Source organism: Eutrigla gurnardus (assembly GCF_963514095.1).
Source record: "Eutrigla gurnardus genome assembly, chromosome: 21".
NCBI lineage: Eukaryota > Metazoa > Chordata > Actinopteri > Perciformes > Triglidae > Eutrigla > Eutrigla gurnardus.
Genome location: NC_139932.1, coordinates 20113276 through 20134757, shown reverse-complemented (window position 1 = coordinate 20134757; position 21482 = coordinate 20113276). Strand labels below are relative to the sequence as shown.

The following is a 21482-nucleotide window of genomic DNA, read 5'->3' as shown; positions in this document are numbered from 1 at the left end:
GAAAAACAAAATAATCCTTAAAATGATCATGAATGTTAAGGTCTTTTAAAAAATGATGATAATGAATGGGAAGCTGGGGTCAAATCCATTACTGGGAGCCCAAAACTGTACTTTTTTGACTTTGTTAGCATATTCAGGCAAAACTATGACATGGTGTTGAATTCACCATAACGTTAACTCTCTGCAGGCGTCATTAGCCTCGATCAAGACTCATTTACTCAACTCAAATGTAAGTTAAATCGAAGATTATTCAGTCGTTTTTCTACAAAAAACCACACAAGGCTTTAGTTACACAACCATAGTTTATTACTGATGTCATCACTTACACAGACAAAGGAGGTGTCAGCGATACCTACCGAAAGGTGATCAGCAAATCATACTTGAGTCAAAAAACGAGATTTGGGAGCATCGTCATCGTCACCAGATGCATGTGTGTAATTTACACCGCTGTCGTCCAGAATGTGAAGCCCGGAGCTGTGAAACCAAAACAAAACGTGGCAGGAAAGTGATTTTCAAAGGGAAAATAAACCACGACTGGATCCAACTTCCTGTCCGTTAACAGCTGGTGGGTTCCATCAGTGTGTACCTTATTTTTATTATTTATTTATTTTACAGCGCTGGTTTAGTCGTCATAAATAGTAGCTTTATGCAAATGTCCAACTAAATTGGGTTTATTTGACCCCTTTTGTGTTATGGCACACGGTATGGACGATACAGGGATGAATGTGGCTGTGCATTTTCTTGGGAAGTCACCCTAAAATATCTGCTGCTCAGCCACGTTTTCATCCATAGCTGAACCTTTTTGAAACTGCACGTTGTTTGAGAAGAAAGCCACGATTGACTGATAAAACAAAATCACATTTTTGTATTGAGTATTAGCGTTGCTTACATCAAACCATCCTGCTGTCTGACGCAGATCCCCCCCGGCAAAGGACATGTTACTCTAGAAATGTATAGGCAAAGTTCACCGTGTGTGTGTGTGTGTGTGTGTGTGTTCCACTATACAAGCAGTACAATATCAGAGAATAAATCCTGTTGTCCGTTAAAGATAATCCTATGAAGTCCTTCAAAAATGAATGATCAGTGCTCCACGTCCAGAGAGTTCAAGAAGAAGCATTCAGAGTTTTTCCAAAGATTAATTGCAGTCCAGAAGAAAAGGAAGTCTCTATTTACAGAAAGGTCCTTTTGCATCACGTCTCCTTTTGATGATCCGACAAAGGCCAGAACTGTCGACCTGTGAAAATAAGAAATAGCGTTGAAATGAAAATGCAAGAAAATTGCTCCCCACAAGCGACGCTACAAATATTTCAAGAAAAAGAGCATCATCTACGGACACTAAACGGTATCGACAGAAGACTGGAGCAAGAAGACATGAGACACCCGTCACCGCTGATTGACATGTCAGAGATACAAAAACCACATGTATTATTCACCCTTTCTGAGTTTATTTGAAGTGTTTGCCATGATGACGAAAGCTCATTATCTTTAGAGGAAAACCACCAGTGCTGGTGGCCTTTAGAAGAGAGTTGGATGAAATAAACTGCTTTTTGTGGAGGCTTAGCAGTAGTTTATCATGCTGCAGTGGGGTCTTTTTCTTGCTGTGTCATCACCATTGATGTCCATGCAAACCAATGTGTTTGTGATTAAATTAACAGGGCATTAAGATTCGTTCATAGTTTTTTTAATTTGGCTCTCAAAATGTTCTCGCCCCCTAGATGGTTCGGGATCCCGTGGGGGAAACGCCACTCCCTAAAAGCCCAAACTCACTCTTGGACCGGCGTGTTCGGTTCATCTCAAGCCAAGATGACTTCAATTTAAAGTAAGAATTATATTTAAGGTTCAAGAAAAGTTGAATAAATGTCGATGAGTAATCGTGTTAAGTATTTAAGTATGCTTTTTGCCATAATTGAGCAGCCCTCTGTGGTTTATCCCTCTGTGAGCATGAATGCGCTTTGAAAATGCAGAGATATTCTCCTTTTTATATAACTAGTGTGCGAAAGTCATTAGTTCATGAAGCTAGCAGGGCAAAACTATTTTGAAAAACAACATCCAGACATCATCAGCTCCTTCACAGGCACCATAACTCTGGGTGTCGTCTACGCGGGTCACACTGGGCAGCGCCGTCCATCTGACAGGCTGGGAGACAACCATCTAGTGGAAAGGTCAAACTGTGGAATTCTCTTCAGCTTCAATATCCCTCCAGTACCTCATAAAAGACTCATATTGGCTTCATGTATCAGCACATCGATCTATCAGTTAGACCGTTATGCAGTATTCAGGATGAAGGATGCTGGTGAGCTGGGTTTCCTCTCTCCCTCCCCAGTTCGATTCTGTCAGATACTCTGCAGATCTCCATTCTCCTTGAGATTAAATTGCCTGTCATGAAGCCCGGTGGCTGACTGGCAGCTCCTCGGCTCCTCCAAAAGTACATTCCTGGGAAAAAAAAAAAAACGGCTCTCGAGGAACATACCATAACAACCTTCATAACGACGTCCGCTATCGATCCCGGCCGTCTGTCAGCCGCCGCGTAGGTTTGACGGACTGAGGGGAAGCCGTCGCCGAACTTGTAAGGCTCCATTATCGATGCTGAACTTTTGATAGGGAGCGGACAGCTCTGACAGCCTGGTTAGATTAATTCACAAATGGTGCCGATTGACAGAGGACAGGCCGAGGCGCCCGCACCGCACGCTGTCGTATAAATCATCCTCAATTATGCAGAAAAAGCAAAAACAATCCGGAAAACCATCAGGCCATCACTTGACAAGAAAACCTGCATAATGGTATCAAACACGGGGGTAAAGAGATCCCATAAATTCAGGTTGTCGCCGCACTTTGCCAGGTCGCTGCGCGGCCTGTAATAAATTCTTCCCTTTACAGAGTCATTTACATTCTCAGCTGTCACTGTGATTAATGTGGTACTAATTTGAGAATAATTCCACGCTGAAAAGACAAAGAGCCAAGCCGCTTCTTGTCAGAAAGGGAAAATGTCTTCAGAGAGTGATCTCACGCCAGGAAGGAGGGGGTCGCTAACAGTATTTGAGTGACTGTCTGGAACAATGCTAAAAATACTGAGAGGAAAACTAACTCTTCAGCGGGCGTTGCTTTCATTTAATTGGTGGCTGACAAGTGCTAATTTAACTGGCAAGGGATTCATTTCCATTTAGAGCCTGAAGTAAGGTTGGCTGAGAGATTTAACGCAGCAGGTGCATGAGCTTGTGATTGTGTAATTCAGCTGTGTAATTGGCACGCCGCAGTGTCCTTCTCAGCAATATGGCAAAAAAATACCGAGGCTGGGATTTTCATAATGTGGCCACGTTAGAAAAGCCGCAGTCGGCAAGATTTTGAAAGTGAGAATCTGCCTGTAAAATCAGCAACAACAGGAAGCAGGTACACACACAGCAGATTCACCTTTTTACCCAGATTAGGGTTTTTTTTATTATATAATTAACAAACTGTTCGTTTTTTTAACACATATAATTGATGAAACATTATTTAAAGGTTTTCTGAATCTGTAGAGCAGAATTTAAATTATTTAACGACAGCAGGAGTTATCTGTAGTAATAATAATAACAAAAACATTTTAGGGGAGGACCTCCAAACTCAATACCCCCTGGTATCTTTTATTCATTGTAGAAATTCTGAATGTGTCTGTTTATCCGCCTGTATAATACGATACGGGCGTCCCACTGTTCCTAAAGCCTGAATGAACAGCTCCGGCGCCTCGGCTCTGCATGCAAACCTGCCGGGCTGTCTGCTGTTGAACCCAGTCTGAAGGCATCCTATATTATTGAGGGATACTACAGGCTTCAAATAACAGAGAAGCACTTTAATTATCAACACTATGGGTAAATATTCAAACACCACCACAAGCCTATAATGTTTCCGTTGCAGTGTTACAGGCCGCCACGGGAGCACCCAGTACACACCGGACTGTAGGAGAGGAATTCATCTCAAAACGATGCCGAAATAACGACATAATGATGATGATTTGTCGTGGTTTGTCAGGTCTGTCAGGAGGACAATAAACAGATTTAAAATGTGTGTTTTCTGAATGGAGTTTGGATAGATCAGAGCTAGGCTATGTTAACACTTTAAAGACATCTAGACGTAACTATGGCAGCGACCTTGTTGTTTGTCTTTGGTTCTCCACATAGTCTGGATCATCTCTGGACTAATGAGGTTCTATCGTAGACCTCTGGGAGGCCACAGACCGATACCAGATATTCTTTTCTCCATTTCTGATTCAGTGACGACGGGTGGAGAATCTCAATGCTGATTGGATTTCAGGTCACAAAAATAGTCACATATAATATATCTATTCACACGTCTTTGCATTGATTTTTTTTTAATAGTTTTATAACGCCCAGTGTTAATTGCTTCAACAATTTTGCACTTCAGTGTGTTTTTTGAATAGATAGCTTTACTTTTTGGGGCTGAAATGAGACATTTTTACACTTTCCTCTGTGATGTAAATTTCAGTAAATATCCCACTCCAGAATTTTATATCTTCATCCAGCACTAGTCGACCTTTAACTTAGTGGAAGATCCCATTTGGTTTTTGTTGTCTAGGTTACCAGGGCAACGCTAACATCCAGTACAGCCAACAATCTATTCTGCTAAAACCTGAGCCTCCGATTGCTGATGTCTGAAGGGAGAGACTTCATGAAATGTATATAATTGAGAAACGTTTTCATGCTCACTCGCGGATATAAATGTACAAATATCTGATGAAGGTGATCGCCTTTCATTAGACCCGGAAGACTACATGAAACGTACAGAATTTCCGCGTTCAGTCTTCGTGTGCCAGACCTTTGCTCCGAACCAAAGCCCTCTTACTCCCTGCCGCGTCCTGGGATTTGTAGTAGCCGGTCGCTGCTTTTGTTTACACTGTCAACCCTCAAAGGGGGTTTCCAGCATGTATGAATGCATTTATGATGTGGCGAGATAGAGGTCAGTGTCAGCTGGAGGTTTCAGGGTTTATCTTGTGCAGTTTTTCCCAGAGAGGTGAAGAAGAAAGCCAGACCCCTCGCTGCTTCAAGCAGCCTGCAGAAAGATTTGAAACTTAAGAAACTTGTTTCTCCAGCTGAGTTCAAAGGTGCAGCGAGATAAATCCGCTGGGTAATGCCGATGCTTTGAACAGGTTGTTGTTTTAGTCTTCGTAGGATCGTACGCCTCGCCTCGCTCCATCACAGGCTTAATAATACCGTTTGCCTCATCTGGGTTTTAATGAAGATGTGAGGTGACACCGTGCAGTAAATGTGTCTTTTTCTTTTTTTAACAATGAGACCCTTTAATGATCTCTGTTGAGAATTTCTCTCTGTATGTAGAATTCAGAAAAAAACCTTAAAATATCAAACAAAATAAACAAATTGGTTTATTACCTGGACTCCTCTGTGAAGCATCCGACGTTACCAAAGCTGCTCTTTGTCCGCAGAAATCTTCCCATAGCGTTCATGTTTGAGAAGAGAAAAAGAGAAAAGATGTGTTTAAGTTTCATACAAATGACACGAGACAGACTTGTCGCTGACCACTTAAAAAAAAGAAATCTTATATAAATATATAGTGTATCCCGTTTTGAGGTCCCGATAACTTCCTGAATCAATAGCCCCGACTCCCGGCTCCAGGCAGGTGTGGTGCAGGCCGTCTAAATAATTAAGTACATGGAGGGAGGCATGGGTCGTCATAACACAGTGAAGGAAACGGGCGTCGTGTTACCACCTTAAAAGCAGGTAATTGGAGTGAGCGATTGGCCAGTTTGGGTGCACAAAGTGGCCTGAAAAGTGCTAAGGGGACATGGCAACCCATTGATTGATTAAAGCAAACATTAGCTGCTTTTAGGTAAAGGTGACTTTGAGGAGCCGAAGCGTTGCGAGGTCACATTCAACATGTGTTTTTGTTGGTTTCTTGAACGTACCTTGGTAGTTTTGATCTTGTTCCCCGTGGCACAGCTCCAGCCCTTCAGGTCGGGGAGAACTTTGCACTCCTCTCCGTCGAGGCACGGATGCATCTGACACCACCACTTCTGCTCCACTATCGAGGCTGGCGAGGAGACGGAGAGGTCAGAGAGGTCAGAGAGCGACTCGGCAGAAATATCTTTACTCAGCACGTCTGTAGGCCATCACGCCAGTGTTAACGGCGCCAAGATAAAACTATTTAACGTGTAACTTCACCTCTGCAGGTCTAAGTCCAACCTGCTACATCGTTTTGAAAAATGCATTAAAAAAAGTTTGAAATTTTAATTTTAAATAGTTTTTAACCACATGTAACTTTCAGTCGGCCTATCTTTGCAGGACCACTTTTTAACTGTAATTCTCCCCCGAGATGCTCACTGAATAATTGTATTTATTTACATTTATAATGACTTTATGATACTTTTTTTGAGCTCAATCTACTTTTGTTGCCACTTTCAACAAAAGACAAAAGGTCTCAACTCTAAACTTTGACATAAATGAAATCTATCGATACGTTTTTATTATTTTGGGACATAATCTGTGTTCGTTTCAAACTCTTATCCGTAATATTGTGAGCCTGAAACTTAAAGTCTCCTCACACACAATCATCGTCTCCACCAGCCGTGTCACATTTTGACAGCCGTCTCAGGTAGATGATGTAAGATTTGCTTTTTGAGTGGCAACGCTCGCCTTAATCTATTTTGAGTATTCAAGCTCTCTCTCTGCTCTCGTCATACTTATCCGATGCTATGAGACAGGAAGTGGAGAAAGACGTCCAGCCGTCTGAAGGGAAGGGGAAAACCTTTTAGCTGCGGTGAGTCGCCTCCATGAAAGAGCACATTAAGCTTCTGTCGCTCCGCGGTACGAGACATCATTTAAACGTATTACAGAGGTCGTTATCTACCACCCCCCCTCCCCTCCCTCCACTGGCATTAGCGTTCTGCCCTAATGAAGAGGCCTGTTATTATAATCCACACGTAACGCCGTCGCCTCTCTGCTGTAAGTTGCAGAGAATGGATGCTTTATGACACGAGGGAATCAATTTGCAGCGCGGCCACGGTTATGGCGGCCGTGTGGTGAGCAGGACGTGCATCAGGTCAAACTGCAAGCAGATGGCGGTTTGGTAACAGCCGCTATTAAAAAGCCACAAAGGTTTTCTCGTGAAATGAAATGGGAGTATTGATTACCAAGCAGTGCGTTAAGTGCATGGGATACGTTTCACTTAACGGTTAGTGACGTTTTTTTTTTTTTTTTTAAAGCAAAGGCGGATTTTTAGGTCGAAAACATCTGGGAGCAAAACCTCGCTGTTAGAAATTCCTGCATGTCTTTGCTTTGAACTTGAGCTTGTATACATATTTATATTTTATTATATGTTAAAGCCTGTAATCAAAGGCTACAATGTCTTGATTGCAATCATGTGCCAGGATTGAAGATTAGTGTGTGTGGACGATTTTCATTTCATGATTATCCTGGCCCAAATAATTATCCCGATAATCATCAAAATATGCTTAAAACCGGAAATTTACCACAATCAACTTTTTTTATTTATTCTGATGTGTGATGACATCCTATATCCGTGGTGGTGATAATCATAAATATCATCACAAGTGAATTAAAAAGGCTGTCTTGCTCTTTATCATCGTCGATAAGTGAAAAATGGAGCTAATACAAGAATACAAAAGTGCATTTTAATACATTTGATTCATGATGAGATTATTTGATTGGTTTTCACTTAAAAATTTATCGGTCCCAGACAGGGATCATTAAGACACACGACGTCCCGTAAAGTGGCACATTTGATGTTTTTCACTGTAGTTTGTGTTTGAATTATACAAGTGAGGGCTTTTAAAGGGGGATTGGTGGATTTCCGTGCCGTGCTCGCCATTGGTGGTCCCTCGACAATCCCCCATGAAGTCTCATCCATCTACGTCATCTTAAAAGTGATTCATCCACCGGACTTTAGCTGTAAACTACTGCGGTCCGCTCCGGTGGGCATTGAGTGAGACAGGAAACCTGCCGTGTGTTACAGGCAGACAATGACTCTGAATGAAATCGATGCTCACCAGCTTTATGATATAATTCGCTTTTTTGCAATCAAGACCTTCCATTCATTAAAGTTAGCAGGTATTTTCTATTCTCCCCCTCCTAGAATCACACTTTCAGATCCATTCAAGTTCCCTCAGACGTCCGGAGGTTCATTTGTCTTCATATAAAGAGGAGATCGTCTCACACAGAGCGCAGCTAAAGGTAATCCCACGGTCGCAGAAGAAAGAATAATTAAAAGGTTAAGTGCTGGACATTTTTTTTTTCTTGCCGAGATCAACCGTGGAGCTTTAAACGGAGGCCGGTGGCTCGCAGCTCTAATTTGCTGCAAATGTCAATAGTGAAATGTCAAGGAATAGGTCAAACAGGATTGGGTCCAGGGTTTAGGCTTTTCAGACCAAAGTGAAGCAGCCACTTCAGCTGAGTCGGGGGTCTGACACATTAGCATGCTGAAAGACCCTCAGTGAGTTTCCTCCGTATATAACAAACGTAACAAGGTGACATCGGTCTACGATGTCGGAGGTTGGGACCAGAACTGGAAGTGCTTGCACTTTTGCAGCTGATGCTTTTATCGTCGCCAGCACATTTCTTCTGCTAGGTTATCACTGCTGCTCACAGTTCCATTGCTACTGTTCACTATTAAACACAGTATTATTTTAGGCTGATGAAACCTTGGCATGTTACAGAGGTCATTGTTGCCATTGGAAACATGGACATGGGCTTCATTATCCTGCTGCAACTCATTTCATGACTAATTTCCCCGATTTTCGATGAAATAATTCACAATATCATCAAAATATGCTTAAAATATCTTTTTTTGTGGTGAAAAAACCCATAAAAATATGATTATAAGTCATGAGATCTCCCTGCATAAATAAATGATTAATACATGTATTTTTGTATCCTGTATATTTTAAGCATAGCCCTATTTTTAACGTCTCTATCATGATAGCGAGGCAAATGGCTTTTTCAAGTCACACCTGATGACATTTCCGATTATCCTGATAAAATCCGATATATCGTCCCATCTTTAGTCCACATTTTCCTTGTTCAGAAACCTTCTTTACGATCATGGTGATAAAAGTACACTTGAGCACTGGGGCTAATTGCTGGGCATTCTGCTTCTATGACTGAAAGCGTGTGAATGTAATTACCTTCTTTTTCTCTTTTTTTCCTCACTTCTTATTGCACCTCCAGAGCCTTTAAGTCAGATGAGCAGTGAGCACTTTAATCCTTCTGACATTTTGTAGACCAAGGTATTAATTGAGAAAATAATCAACAGCTTGATTTAGAAATCCACACTTTAATGTAAGATTAATATTTATCTTCATACATTAAAGTGATGGTTTGGAGTGAAATGGACCCTAGGTCATTTCCACCATGACATCCAGCCAAACACCCCCTCGGAAGCATTTTTAGCGATGGTCAGCATTGGTCAAGATAGCCGCTATCAGCCGAATGGCTTAGTACTAGTGCTATGGTACTGGGGGTATATCTGGTAAATTACCCCACTAATAATGCATGGAATGTTACCAAACTTCTGCAGTAGTACACATAGGGTCTGTACTCACAAAACCAGGCATTTGACGTCAACGTTTGAGGTCAACACTTGTCAACACTTGTTGACCTGATAATACAAGCATTTATAAAAACTCAGCGAAACCTTTTCATACTCTCGCATGAAACTCGCGTCACGGCATCGGCGGGGTAGACACGAAAGTAGCGTCTACGCTGCGGTAGCATAGCAGCCGAGGATAGAAGCTATCAGGCAAGTGTTCTTTTAAATAAACTCCTGGTGTACCTACAAACTTTCAAATGCCTGGTTTTGTGAGTACAGACCCTATGTGTACTACTGCAGAAGTTTGGTTACCTTCCATGCATTATTAGTGGGGTAATTTACGAGATATACCCCCTGTACCATAGCACTAGTACTAAGCCATTCGGCTGATAGCGGCTATCTTGACCAATGCTCGCTAAAAATGCTTCCGAGGGGGTGTTTGGCTGGATGTCATGGTCGGAAATGACCTAGGGTCCATTTCACTCCGAACCATCACTTTAAGAAATGGTGAAGATTTTTTCACGATCGATTAAAAAATGTGAATTTTCATTATCAGGATGATAAAAATATCGTTGTGAGTAAGCTTTCTAAAAAAATACAGGAAGTATTATAAAAAAAACCATGTATTTATTGTTCATGCAGGGAGATTTATCATTCATGATTACCTTATTTAAAATGTTTTAAGCATATTTTGAAGATTATCTGTGTAATATCAGGAATCGCAATTATTTTGGACAGGATAAATCGTGACATACCTAATATTGCACTGTTGTATTCTGCCCAAAAAAAATCAAACTGTGATGTGCTTAGATGATCTCTGACTGACTTCACACAGACAGCATCTTCTAGAAGAAATAACACTGAAGTGATTTTTAGTGTTCGGTCACCTCAGCAAAAATAATCCCAAAGATTTGTAGAAATGACCAAAAAAAAAAAGGAAAAGATGATGGCCCATGAAACATTCAGCCGGAGCGTACCATCTACACAGGACGGGGCGGCTCTGGTGGTGCCGGCCACTTGCCCGGGGAAGCAGGAGCACTTGACGGTTTGCGAGCGCTCCTCGATTTTGTTCTTGTTGCAGCAGCGGTGCAACGCCACCACCTCGCAGGTGCCCGTCGGGACATGGTGCGCTGCTGGAGAAACCACAGGAAACAAGCATCAGTCAGTGAGGATTCAGTCATTTACCCTCCGCCACACACCTCGGGTCCAGTCCAAGAAAACTCCACATCCATCTAATCTGTCTCCATAATGAAGAAATAACCAGCAGACTAACAATAAGGATTATTTTCTCACAGAGGGTTCAGTTTTCAATCATGATTTTAATTATTCTAATGAACGTATATATTTTTGTGAAGGCTCAGGTGAAAGTTTTCATTTATTCGCCTTTTTCTTTGCATTATTTTGTAAGGTTTTGTTTTGGAAAAGGAAGTGTGCTTTCTTTGCTTAGCGTCGCTGCTTTATTGTCATTTACTTGCCCAGTTGAAGTTTTAATACATTTTTAGGGAGAAATTAACTATTTGGATTCCCAATATGTGATCATTTTATCCAAATAACTAGGTTGGAAATTTCCAGGGATTTTTGGAGCTTTGAGGGGCTGCTGGTTGTGCAGTGTCAACAGTGTTTCTGTAGTTACTTTTCCTGCCAGAAGGGGGCGACACCTTGCGTATAACTGGTGACCATTACAGCAGCTTTAAGCAGTGTATTTTAGTGGACCAATCAGGATCTGGCAAACATTCATCAAGAACATTATTTCCATCCTAACAGTGCACCAAAATGTACCTTTTTTAAATAAATCATACCAAGTATGAGATGGTAATGATACAAGTCCAGATTTTACACAAAAGGCAGCAGCCTTTAAAAAAATAAAGAAAATCAGAAATGTGAAGTGCAGCGCTGCAGTATTTGGAGCCAATTTCCAGATCACGCTCCATTGTCTGAATTATTTAGAGCCTGAGCTGCTCCATTCTCTTTTAATTGCATGTGACATTTTCTTGAGGTGTCCTTCTGCTGAGATACTCTCTGCTGCTGCAGTAAACAGTAAATCCAAAACGACCGCGTGAAACTGGTTCCAAACTGTCGCCGCTCCGCTCAAACCCGGTTAATTACGTTTTCACTTTCAGCGACTACTGAGACTAAAGAGTCCCGGAGTCGGCTGCTCTGAACGATATTAAACCTGCCAACCTGCAACCTTCTCCGAGGTTTACTGTTTTTGTATTTATATATTCCTCGCTATCTATTATCTATTCCACGATTGCATAACTTTTTCACTGACGGCGAAGCTAGAATGTATTTAAGAGGACAGCAGGTAGAAAAGAGATGGGAAACTAAAGTTTTGATTATGCACCCAAATATTGATCTTAACGATTCCCCCACCTGGTCCTGCACTCGTACATCAGAAATAATGCAGGTGGTGCTCGCCGGCCGAACGCAGCGGGATCGCTCGCTCTAACTCGGGCCCCGAACAAGAGGAGACCAACACACTGCAAGCCGAGCTGCTGTTTTAGATGTGAGGGAAGCGCTGCCGGTATCTCTCTCTAAAGGACACGCTTCACACTGAGAGGCTGACTGGATTTGGATTCCTCCTCGGCTTCCCCCCTCACCAGCAGACTCGGAGAGAAGTCTTTCACTCTGGACTCAGTCTGTCCTACACACCAGCTTTATAAACCTGCTGCTTAGAACCCTCCCTCCGGCCCTGGACTCGCTGCTGCACTTGTGTTTTTTTTTTTGTAGACACACGTCTTTTGAAAGTTTTTATAGAGGCCGTGAAATTTAAACGACAGGTTTCAGGGACGTCCTGGTGGTTAAAAGAAACCCCCTATGCTGCATATCGGTCCCTTGTCTCTCTTGTTAATAAGTTAACATGGAAGAAAAAAAGTATTTTAATTTGAACTTTGAGGGACTTCAGTACCAATGTCTAAATCTTCAGCAGTCCGCTGGTGCTGATGCTGACTGACATGGCTTTAGATCCTCTCCGCTGAAGTCCTGCATTCAGATTTAGGTTTAAATATAGAGCAAGCGCTACGTAACATCCGTCAGTTGTTTTATAATAGAAGTGTAACCTGCCGCCCACGTCCAGGACGAAACACAGACCCGGCTTGTGAAAAAAGCATTCAGACGCTGAAATATATACGGAGCGACCAAAATCTCAAGGTTGAAATTTGAATGCTTGAATCAACATTAGTTTTGGTAATTTTCTACTTGTTTTGCCAGTGCTACGTGTCCAAAAAGCTGTTTTTAAACAAAACCTTAAGTTCAAGATACATATTATTTTTAAAACATGGGGAAATGAATGTCTGTAATAAACGGAAGGAAGAAAGAAAATAGATCCTCATACATCCTCCCTTCTTATCACATCCTCCTGCTCTAAGTGCTCTCATCTTGAAGTTTTCAAAAAGAATAATTTCACCTCGGCCCCGAGCTATTATTTTGATTCCCAGCACCGTTGTGTTGCATAACCAGGATGTAGTTGATGTCTGTTGCTGTTGTTGTCTGCGGTATTACCGTTTTATTTCAGCTTTACCTGACATTTGTTGCACGGGGCACAAAAAGTCCTGGAAAGGACTCAACTTTCTGTTTGCTTCTAAAAGTTGTGCTTTTGGAAAGTCGATCGTGGTGGATTTTCATTATGGGGATTATATTTCTCCTTTATTTATGCAGGGAGACCTTATGATTGATTGATTTTCACAAAGAAAAGATCTTAGATGTAATAAGACAAACTGCTTCTTAACTAAATGTAAAGTGATATGTTTTGCTGCCGTTTTATGAGTTTTAAGCATGTTTATTCGTGAATATGAAGTAGCACAAACATTAAGTTCTCCCTGCTTGATGACGACCATCAGACACGATTGTTTTTAGCAGGCTTTTGTTCCTTTCTGGGGAATCCTTTTGTACGACGGGCCGTTTCTCAGAAAGGACTCCGCTCGAGAAGCTTTTACTCGCCGGTCTCTGGGGACGGAGGAGAAACTGCAAATGATGCGATAGTTGTATCGTTCACAAAGCTGCGATGAATGATAATCATTGCTTTGATCATTTTCTTCTCCTTCATCCCAAAATACCAGCTCTCACGTGGAGGAGTGATCTGTGACGATACGCTCACTGAGTGGGATTCCCTCTGTACAAACGTCCATAATGAGACGTAGAACTGGAACTAAAACTGGATGTAAAACCCGGAGCTGGTGGATTGATTGTTGGGTCCTGCAGAGTCTCTGGCTGTTACTTACTGCTTTCTCAAGGGTGCTAGCACTGTTTTCCTTTTCGTATTCATCACATAAGTCATTTTTATTACAAAGTGCGGAAAGTCTTAAGGTGCAGAGCAAGCAACAATCTTTGATGCATGTAAGAGACGGAGCGAGCCGGACCCGGAGGTCGTACATCAGTGTAATGTTTACAACCAGTAAGGGAAGCGCCTCTGAAGACGAACGGCAAACTGGAAACTGCAGCTAAGTGCTGCACGTCTTAAAAAACACTTGAGTGGGAAAGCATCAAATATATTTCCTTCCACTCAGGTTGGAGCCCCCCTTAGCAGCCACACCGCTTGGATCCTCGCTAAGTGGTTTCTCATTGTGGACGTTGAAATCCGAGGCTGCGACGTGGCTGCGGGGATCACACGAAGGTCTGGATTTAAACTCGCGATCTGGGCAGCCGTGAAACGTGACGACGCCGTGGCCAGAGACGTGCTGCATTATCAAGGCCATGGATGTTGGTCTGGGAAGCATGTAGACCACCAAGCTGGTCTTTTGCAGGGTGAACGTGGACAGCGGTGATTATTAACAAAGACGTTGCATTTCTCCAAACCACTGAGTGCTTCCTTCCGTTTTCTTTAATAATGCTGGTGCATTCAAATGCCTTCTTCGGCTGTGGACAGCAGAAGCATTGAGGGGAATGTCATGACATTGTCATAAAAAAAAACGTAATTAAGTTTGACATGACATGTAGGAGTTAAAAGTAGCCTCTGACATCAACAGAAGCCAGAATCAACACAATAATCTGCATGAAAAACTTCTTCAGTGAAGCTTTTTGTAGCCTTCAATTTAATATTGTTGGGAGATAAAAAAGCATGAATCATTTCACTCCCACGCATCACCATCACATCCTTTTTTTATGGCCTAAAAGGTGCACAATGTCGACGACTGACTGGAACGGGGGCAGAGATATTGTTAGCAACTAAAACCTACTTTTGAAGTGTAAGAAGCATAAACACAACAGGGAATGTGAGCTTGAAAGGGGGAGCATGTTCAAGCGCAGGAGAGCAGCTATTACTATTACAGCAGATGCTAATGAAAATAGATAAAACACCCCAAAAAATCTATAAATCCTTACAACCTGAGTCAAATGAGAACAACATGGAGGTCACAGGAAAAAAGGGGAGTTGGAAACAAATCCTGGATCTGTGGAAGAACGTCCAAAAAGGAGATGAAACCGATCCTGATAACACCACTGATGGAGACTTATCTTCCTTACTGAGAAGAAAAATAAGGAAACGGTTTCCTGGTTGAAGCCTCCGACAATAACACAACGGAGAGAAAAAAAATCATCACAGGGGAAAATCAGTGCAAGATTACAGTTGAAAAGCGACAAGTTTATTAAAAGATGGCCATGGTTGATACGGCCGATGCCAGAACTCTAGTCACCTCGTTTCCTTACTTCCCTTTATTTCATTTTATTTTGTAGCTGTTATTTCTATTTCTATTCCGCTTGTTTTTATCGGGTTATTTCTACAGGGACAGCCGGGGTTATGAGAGGGGAAGTATTTGATCTTTGTTGCAAATGCAACTTTCTTAATGAAATAAAACCTTTTTCTACATAATAAGAGGAATATAAACAGAATTTACATAACTGGCAGACAGAAGAAAAGCCCGATAATGCATTAGTGCATGAATTGTCTCGTAGCTAACATGAAGGCTTTCTTCTTCTTCTTCTTCTTGCACACTCGGAGAAACGCATGTCCTCTACTTTTGGACGGGTTCATTTAATCCCCTCGTATGACAACAGGTTTAGACACAGAAATAACTCCCAGGGGAAATTAGGGGGCTGTGACGGCTATCGGAGAGAAATCAAGATTATCCTGATCCACTTCCTGCCTGAAATGATGAGCGTCTTGAGTGGAAGGGGAGGGGGGGGGGATCGCTGCCAATCAAAGTCACACCCATCAAAGCGCCGCGCTCCCGTCTAATTGGTCGACAAAGAGAAGTGTGTGATTTTTTTTTCTTCTTATCGCGCTCCTCGCGAGCAGACATCCTGTCCGGCAGCAGCGCCGCCTCGTTCACCACCAATTACCTGAGGCTGTGTATTGTCAGTGGGACTCCCGGCGATGAAACATGTGGGTTGGCCTCTACTTGTAATGCTGCTGAGTCGCCATAATTGATCTCCCCGGGTTTACTACTGACGACTCGACAACACTTTTAATGAGGCGGGGGGAGAGACGAGTTTGACTCATTCCCTCCCAAATAGCTGTTTCTCCACCATTTACTGTCGGGACATTTTATCTGTGATGCCGCATTGGCGAGGTGTTCCTTCCCTCAACGCCGTCACGGTGGCTTCACGCCATGAGCAAATCGAGGAAATGATTCGATGGATGGCGACTCAACGAAGTTTTGATGGAGAAACGGTTGTTTTTGTCTAGAAGTGGAGGAGAGCGTTGACCTTATTTGCTCTTCTTTACTTTGTGGAGCGTTTCTAGAATGATGTAATAGGATAAAAATCGCAACAGCCGATTTTTCAACAGATTTCTTCTTCTTTCACCTGCCGTGACTTCCTGCCTTTTTAAAATCTCCCCGTATCTACAGGAATAAACATCCCTCTCTGATTTTTACTCATCGGTATCCGTCTGCCAGGCATTAAGAGGATGACTCAGCCTGTGAAAGCGGCCGCTGGTCTCCACCGGCTCCGGAGGAGCTTTTGTCAGGGATGATGATGATGATGTCATGAGGGATGTCTGAGGCCGGGCTTGGAGAATATACAGTAATTAAAGATTACATGTGGAGTTTGACAGACTCCCATGAATACGCGGTCTGTAGCGGTGCTGAATACTGTGGCCTGCTGATCTCTATGCGTTGGTCTTTGTATATGATGGAGGCGGTGTACTGCACAATGGATCTGTGTTATAATGCACATTCTGTGGGAGCAAATTCCCCCTTCGGGGACACTAAGAATCTATCTATTGAGTTGCATTGTGGGAAATGTGACCAGCATTATTTTCTTTTGATCCGTCTGTTGGGATGCGATTCCCTGAATATTAGTGAAGCAATTGCTACTGCGCTACTTCGGGGGTACGTGGGTCTGATAGCGGTGATTTATGGGATGAGGCTGGCGTCATGAAAGCACCGAAACCCGCCATTCATTAGTCTCTCAATATGGAAATCTTTAAAAACAGATCACAAACATATACTTTCATTCTTTTTATAGAAAGGCTCAGTTATTTTTAGCAAATGTTGAGTAAATAAAATGTTTGTTGGGAAATATTTTCAGTTGGGGATCAATACGCGTTCTGTTAGTATAATAGCAGCAGGATGGTTTATATGCGATTGATTCAAAAATAAACTGGTGTGTTCATAGTCGGGAAGGAACTGATGTCTTTTTGAATAGTTTATGAGCTACTGTGGAACTTTCTGACACGGAGGAGGAAGATATATGAAACTTCACAGAAAACATTTGTTATCCAGCTTTAACAGCACTGAGATTCTCGTTTGTTCCCATAAGAAACATTCAAGTACGTTCAGTAAACTCCATCGGTACACGTGAGAATACGCAGCCAAGCTCAAACCCTAGATTGAGTCTTTAACGTTCTCACCTGTAGCTCCTTCCGTCGGTACGGTCATCTCCAAGACGCTGATCACGAGCACCATTACGAGTAGAGCCCCTTTACTTCCGACCTGCGTGTATCGCTCACTCATCCTGTGGGGAAAAAAAGAGAGCGTTAGCGTGGGCAGCATGTTTACCACAGCGTGTTGAGTTCAAGGACTATATTGAACGAGAAGAGGGAGCTTCTGAATGCACGTCTGCTTTTACCAAGACAGAAGTTTCTGCGTTTCTTTTCAAACTGGAGCTGCTAATGTGCCCTGGATCACGGCCTCCACATCCCTCCCTTTCTTCTCCTCCTCCAAGGCGAGGCTCTTAGGGCGGACATGAACAGAAGGTGAAGACCCTCTGCAGCCCCGCCAGGCTTCGGTAAGCCTCTCTGGCCTCCACGGCAGCAGAGTGCTACAGGAGTGAGCGGGCCGCGGTGACTAATCCACCGCTGTACCCCTCTTCTCCTCCGCTCTCCCCTAATGAAGTGCTGGAGCCGAGGCCACGTCGCACACCATCTGGCACAGTGTTATCATTGACAGACAAACGATCAGATTTCAATCTGGGGGGGTGCAGGAGCGCTACGGTAATTACTGGAAGAGGCGCGGTGTCATATGGCGCGAGCGTACAATGTTACAAGCTGCGTTTACGCCTTATTTACCGCCTCTTATCTGTCTGCCGCATTGACGTATAGATTGGCTCAACCTCGTTGGGGAGCTCGGATTATTTGTGTAATTAAGTTTATTTTGGCGAGGCGGATGCAACCTTTTGCCCAGATTTTCCCCGGTGTCGGAGTCATTAGTAACGTGTCGACATGGCAGACAGACGGGACTCGATGTTTTCCTGAAATAATGTCAGAATAAGCAAAATGTGTACGCACAAAGAACATCATAGTAATAGAATAGGAGTAGAACTTAGATTCCCATTCAAATCCAGAGTGGCGGGACATTTTTTTATGTGCAATCCGTTACCATAGCGACCGTTGTTAGCGTTCATGTAAACCAAAACCGACTCACGGCAAAAGTCGAGCGGAGAAGCTGTAACGTTGCGTAACCACTGTAGCTTTAAAGCATGGTGGAATTAGCATGGTAGCTAGCATACTAGGGGACAGCTGGTGCTACATTTTACATTTTAAGAAAGTAGAATTTAAATGTAGTCATCGTTTGTTGTTGTTACCAATATGTCGGCCCAGAATTTGATAATTCGTCTTGACCGACTTAATCCAACAAAATACTGCTAATACAGTTATGCTTCAGTATTAACAATCCAATAATATGATAAATAATATAACTCCCTCCTTGCATACTTGGAGTCTATTTTGCTGGTAGTATTTTGTACTACTGTAACCCCGCTTTCTCCCAACCCGCCCTATCTGCTCGGATTAGTGATGATCTCCCAGAATGCTCGCTGGGCACGCTGGAAATATCTGAACACCAAATAATTTAGCCGCTTGTCCACAGGAGGAATAAAAACACACTGAACAATTAAAACGGACTGGACTGATCTCTCATGGCGTGTTTTTTATCGTCGCCGCCGCCATGACGTGGACCTCCAGAGAGGCCGAGATGGAGGGAGAGAGAGTCAGTGGAATGTTGAGTGTGATTGCGATGTAAAGGTGAGGTCCACGTCTTCACTCACATGGACATCAAATCGTACACTTAAGCACTTGTATTACAGCGGTGGGAGCTAATGTTCACCTTCATGGCGACAGATTTACGGCCGCTGGTTAGCCAAGAAATGGAGGCTGGTTCGTAATGGTGGCCAGTCGATGCTGCTGCTGCTGCTGTGTGTGTGTGTGTGTGTGTGTGTGTGTGTGTGTGTGTGTGTGTGTGTGTGTGTGTGTGTGTGTGTGTGTGTGTGTGTGTGTGTGTGTGTGTGTGTGTGTGTGTGTGTGTGAGAAGGGCCATTGGTGACAGAGTGCAGAGCAGAGCCCTAGAGCATCATTTGTTGGGTGCTGTCTGAGGGTGCAATTCTATAAATGACATCTCATTGTCCCTGAATGTGCTGTGTTGTCATTGGTGCGGCGGTGTGCTTGTCGGAGCGAGTCGCCGGAGATTTGTTACAGTTTGAGGCCATTTTTACATCACGACCTTGAATTGGAGGTCTTCGGCAACTTAGCAGAAATACAACAGGACCCGCCGCCGCACGGATCCAAACCACCTGGCTGTTCTTCAGTTTTCACCGTGTTTTTCTGATGAATAAATGTCTGCTTAGCTGCTCTCGTTTCCAGCTCACAGAGGTCTGGTGCCTTTTATAGTTGTGGAAACAAGGTATTTCATTGTTTTTATTATTTTCTCGATCAATCGATTAGTTGTCTTTTAAAATGGCAGAAAATGGTGAAAAGCCGTCTCCAAATGTTTTGTTTTGTTCACAACTCAGAGATATTCAGTTCACTGTCGGAGAAATCTGAAAATATTCAACTCTAAGAAGCTGGAATCAGAATTCGTACTTTTGTCTGGAAAAAAAAATACTCAAACCGTTGGCGATTAATTTAATGGTCGACTACAATTCCTCTTCATGCTAAGCTAGGCTAACGGCGTTTGACACCAGCTCTCTACTTGAACAGACATGATATAAATCTCCTCATCTCGCTGTCAAAGAGAAGGCACATAATATATTAAATCATTCCTTTACGATGGATGATGATGAGCAGCTCCAGCATCGCAGATTTTTCTTCAAATACATTCCTGGAAGTCCAATAAAGTGAATTCTCTTGGGAATAAATACTTTGAAGTATTATGATTATGGATTTCATTTGTTTCTTGTATCCGTTTTGAATAGTTTTATCGCCACCGGGGTTGTTTAATTGCAGGGTTTTTTTTAACAAAGATGTAAACAAATTGACTCAGAAGCAGTTTTGACTGGTTGGAAGTTTTTAAGCCTTGACAATACTTCATGTATAATGTATACTGTTTAATGTCACAGAAGAGGCCCTGAAGTTAAACACATAATGTATGCAGATGATTTAGCCACGAGCATGAAAACAAACAACACGTTGAAGTTTGGAGGATGGCAGATGAAAAAAACAAATACTAATAAACCGAAGCTCAAATGAAATGTGTAATTATCCTCTGATTGTCTGCGGCGCTTCGCGTCTCCTCCTCTTCCTCCTCCTCCTCCTCCTCCTCCTCGCCAGCGGAGACGGAGAGAGTTTTCCTCTTGAGGAGACTTTCAGATGCAAATGAACACCTTTTTTATTGAGGAATAATCTGCGTTCTTTTGACCGTAGTTGTTTGGATTCCTGTGCTCAAATTTATGCAGAGATTGCAGAGTTTTGCTCGGTAGTTCGCCGTATAAGCCGGCGGTGTACATCATCGGATTTCCTTTCAAGAGTACAAAGTGAATTTGTTTAAAACTGAATGAAGCCCCCCATCTCCCACCAAAAAAAAACCTCAAGTCGTCTCCATCGTTTCTCCCGGCCCTTCGCTCCCTTCTTCTCCGTGAAACGGATTGAATGACAGCAGACCGATGAGAACGCTTTAAAAGACTCCACTTGATCTTGGTGAACGGACACGCGGACTGAGGAACTAAATAAAAAAAACCTCCAACACTCACCGAGATGAAAAGTCCCTACTGTAACAAGCGCAGCACATTACCGGCTCAATTAAATCATGAGAAATAAGTCATTTATTTGGTTTAGCAGTGATGCTGCCGACCGTATCTCTGCTCTTCAGCCGCCTCGCTACACTCGTCCACTAATAAATGATCAACAGAGCCAATTGGATTTCCTTACTGATGACTTTCTTATAATAATGCAAATGCATCATGTTTTCTATTGGAGTTCAGTTACAGCATCATTTTAAATCAACATTACAAGGCAGTTCCAGTTTTCACGAAAGGCTTTTAACACCAAAAAAAACAGAAAAAAAGAAATGATGAATGGGAAAGTTTTTGACAGGGCAAAGTGCAGCACTGCCCAGGAGTCTACTTTTACTTTATTGCTGTCGATGGAGAAATAACAATGTATTGCTTACTGTTGTCTTGAGACACAGTCAACAAACCCCCCAATCTTGAGACTTGCCCAATATTTTTCTTTCTCTTACACCAACAGTGAGACTAAACAATACATCTAAAAAAGTTTCTATTTATGTTCCCTTCTTCTCCGTCCGGTGGCCATATCAGGGCTGCCTCAGCTCATTAGCATG

At 42.7% G+C, this 21482-nt stretch overlaps 1 protein-coding gene across 1 annotated transcript in view; it reads right to left on the bottom strand.

The window, feature by feature from the left end:
• Window positions 1-587: 587 nt before the first annotated feature.
• Window positions 588-21482, bottom strand: part of LOC311032467 (chemokine-like protein TAFA-2) — a 47475-nt gene continuing 26580 nt past the window's right edge. The window contains exons 2-6 of the mRNA XM_084039264.1: window positions 17342-17445; window positions 10530-10685; window positions 5915-6039; window positions 5382-5438; window positions 588-1234 (exon numbers count right to left, since the gene is read on the bottom strand). Of these exons, the coding sequence (XP_083895390.1) occupies window positions 5409-5438; window positions 5915-6039; window positions 10530-10685; window positions 17342-17444 (414 nt within the window). The 5' untranslated portion in view covers window position 17445 and the 3' untranslated portion in view covers window positions 588-1234; window positions 5382-5408. The remainder of the gene's footprint in view (window positions 1235-5381; window positions 5439-5914; window positions 6040-10529; window positions 10686-17341; window positions 17446-21482) is intronic.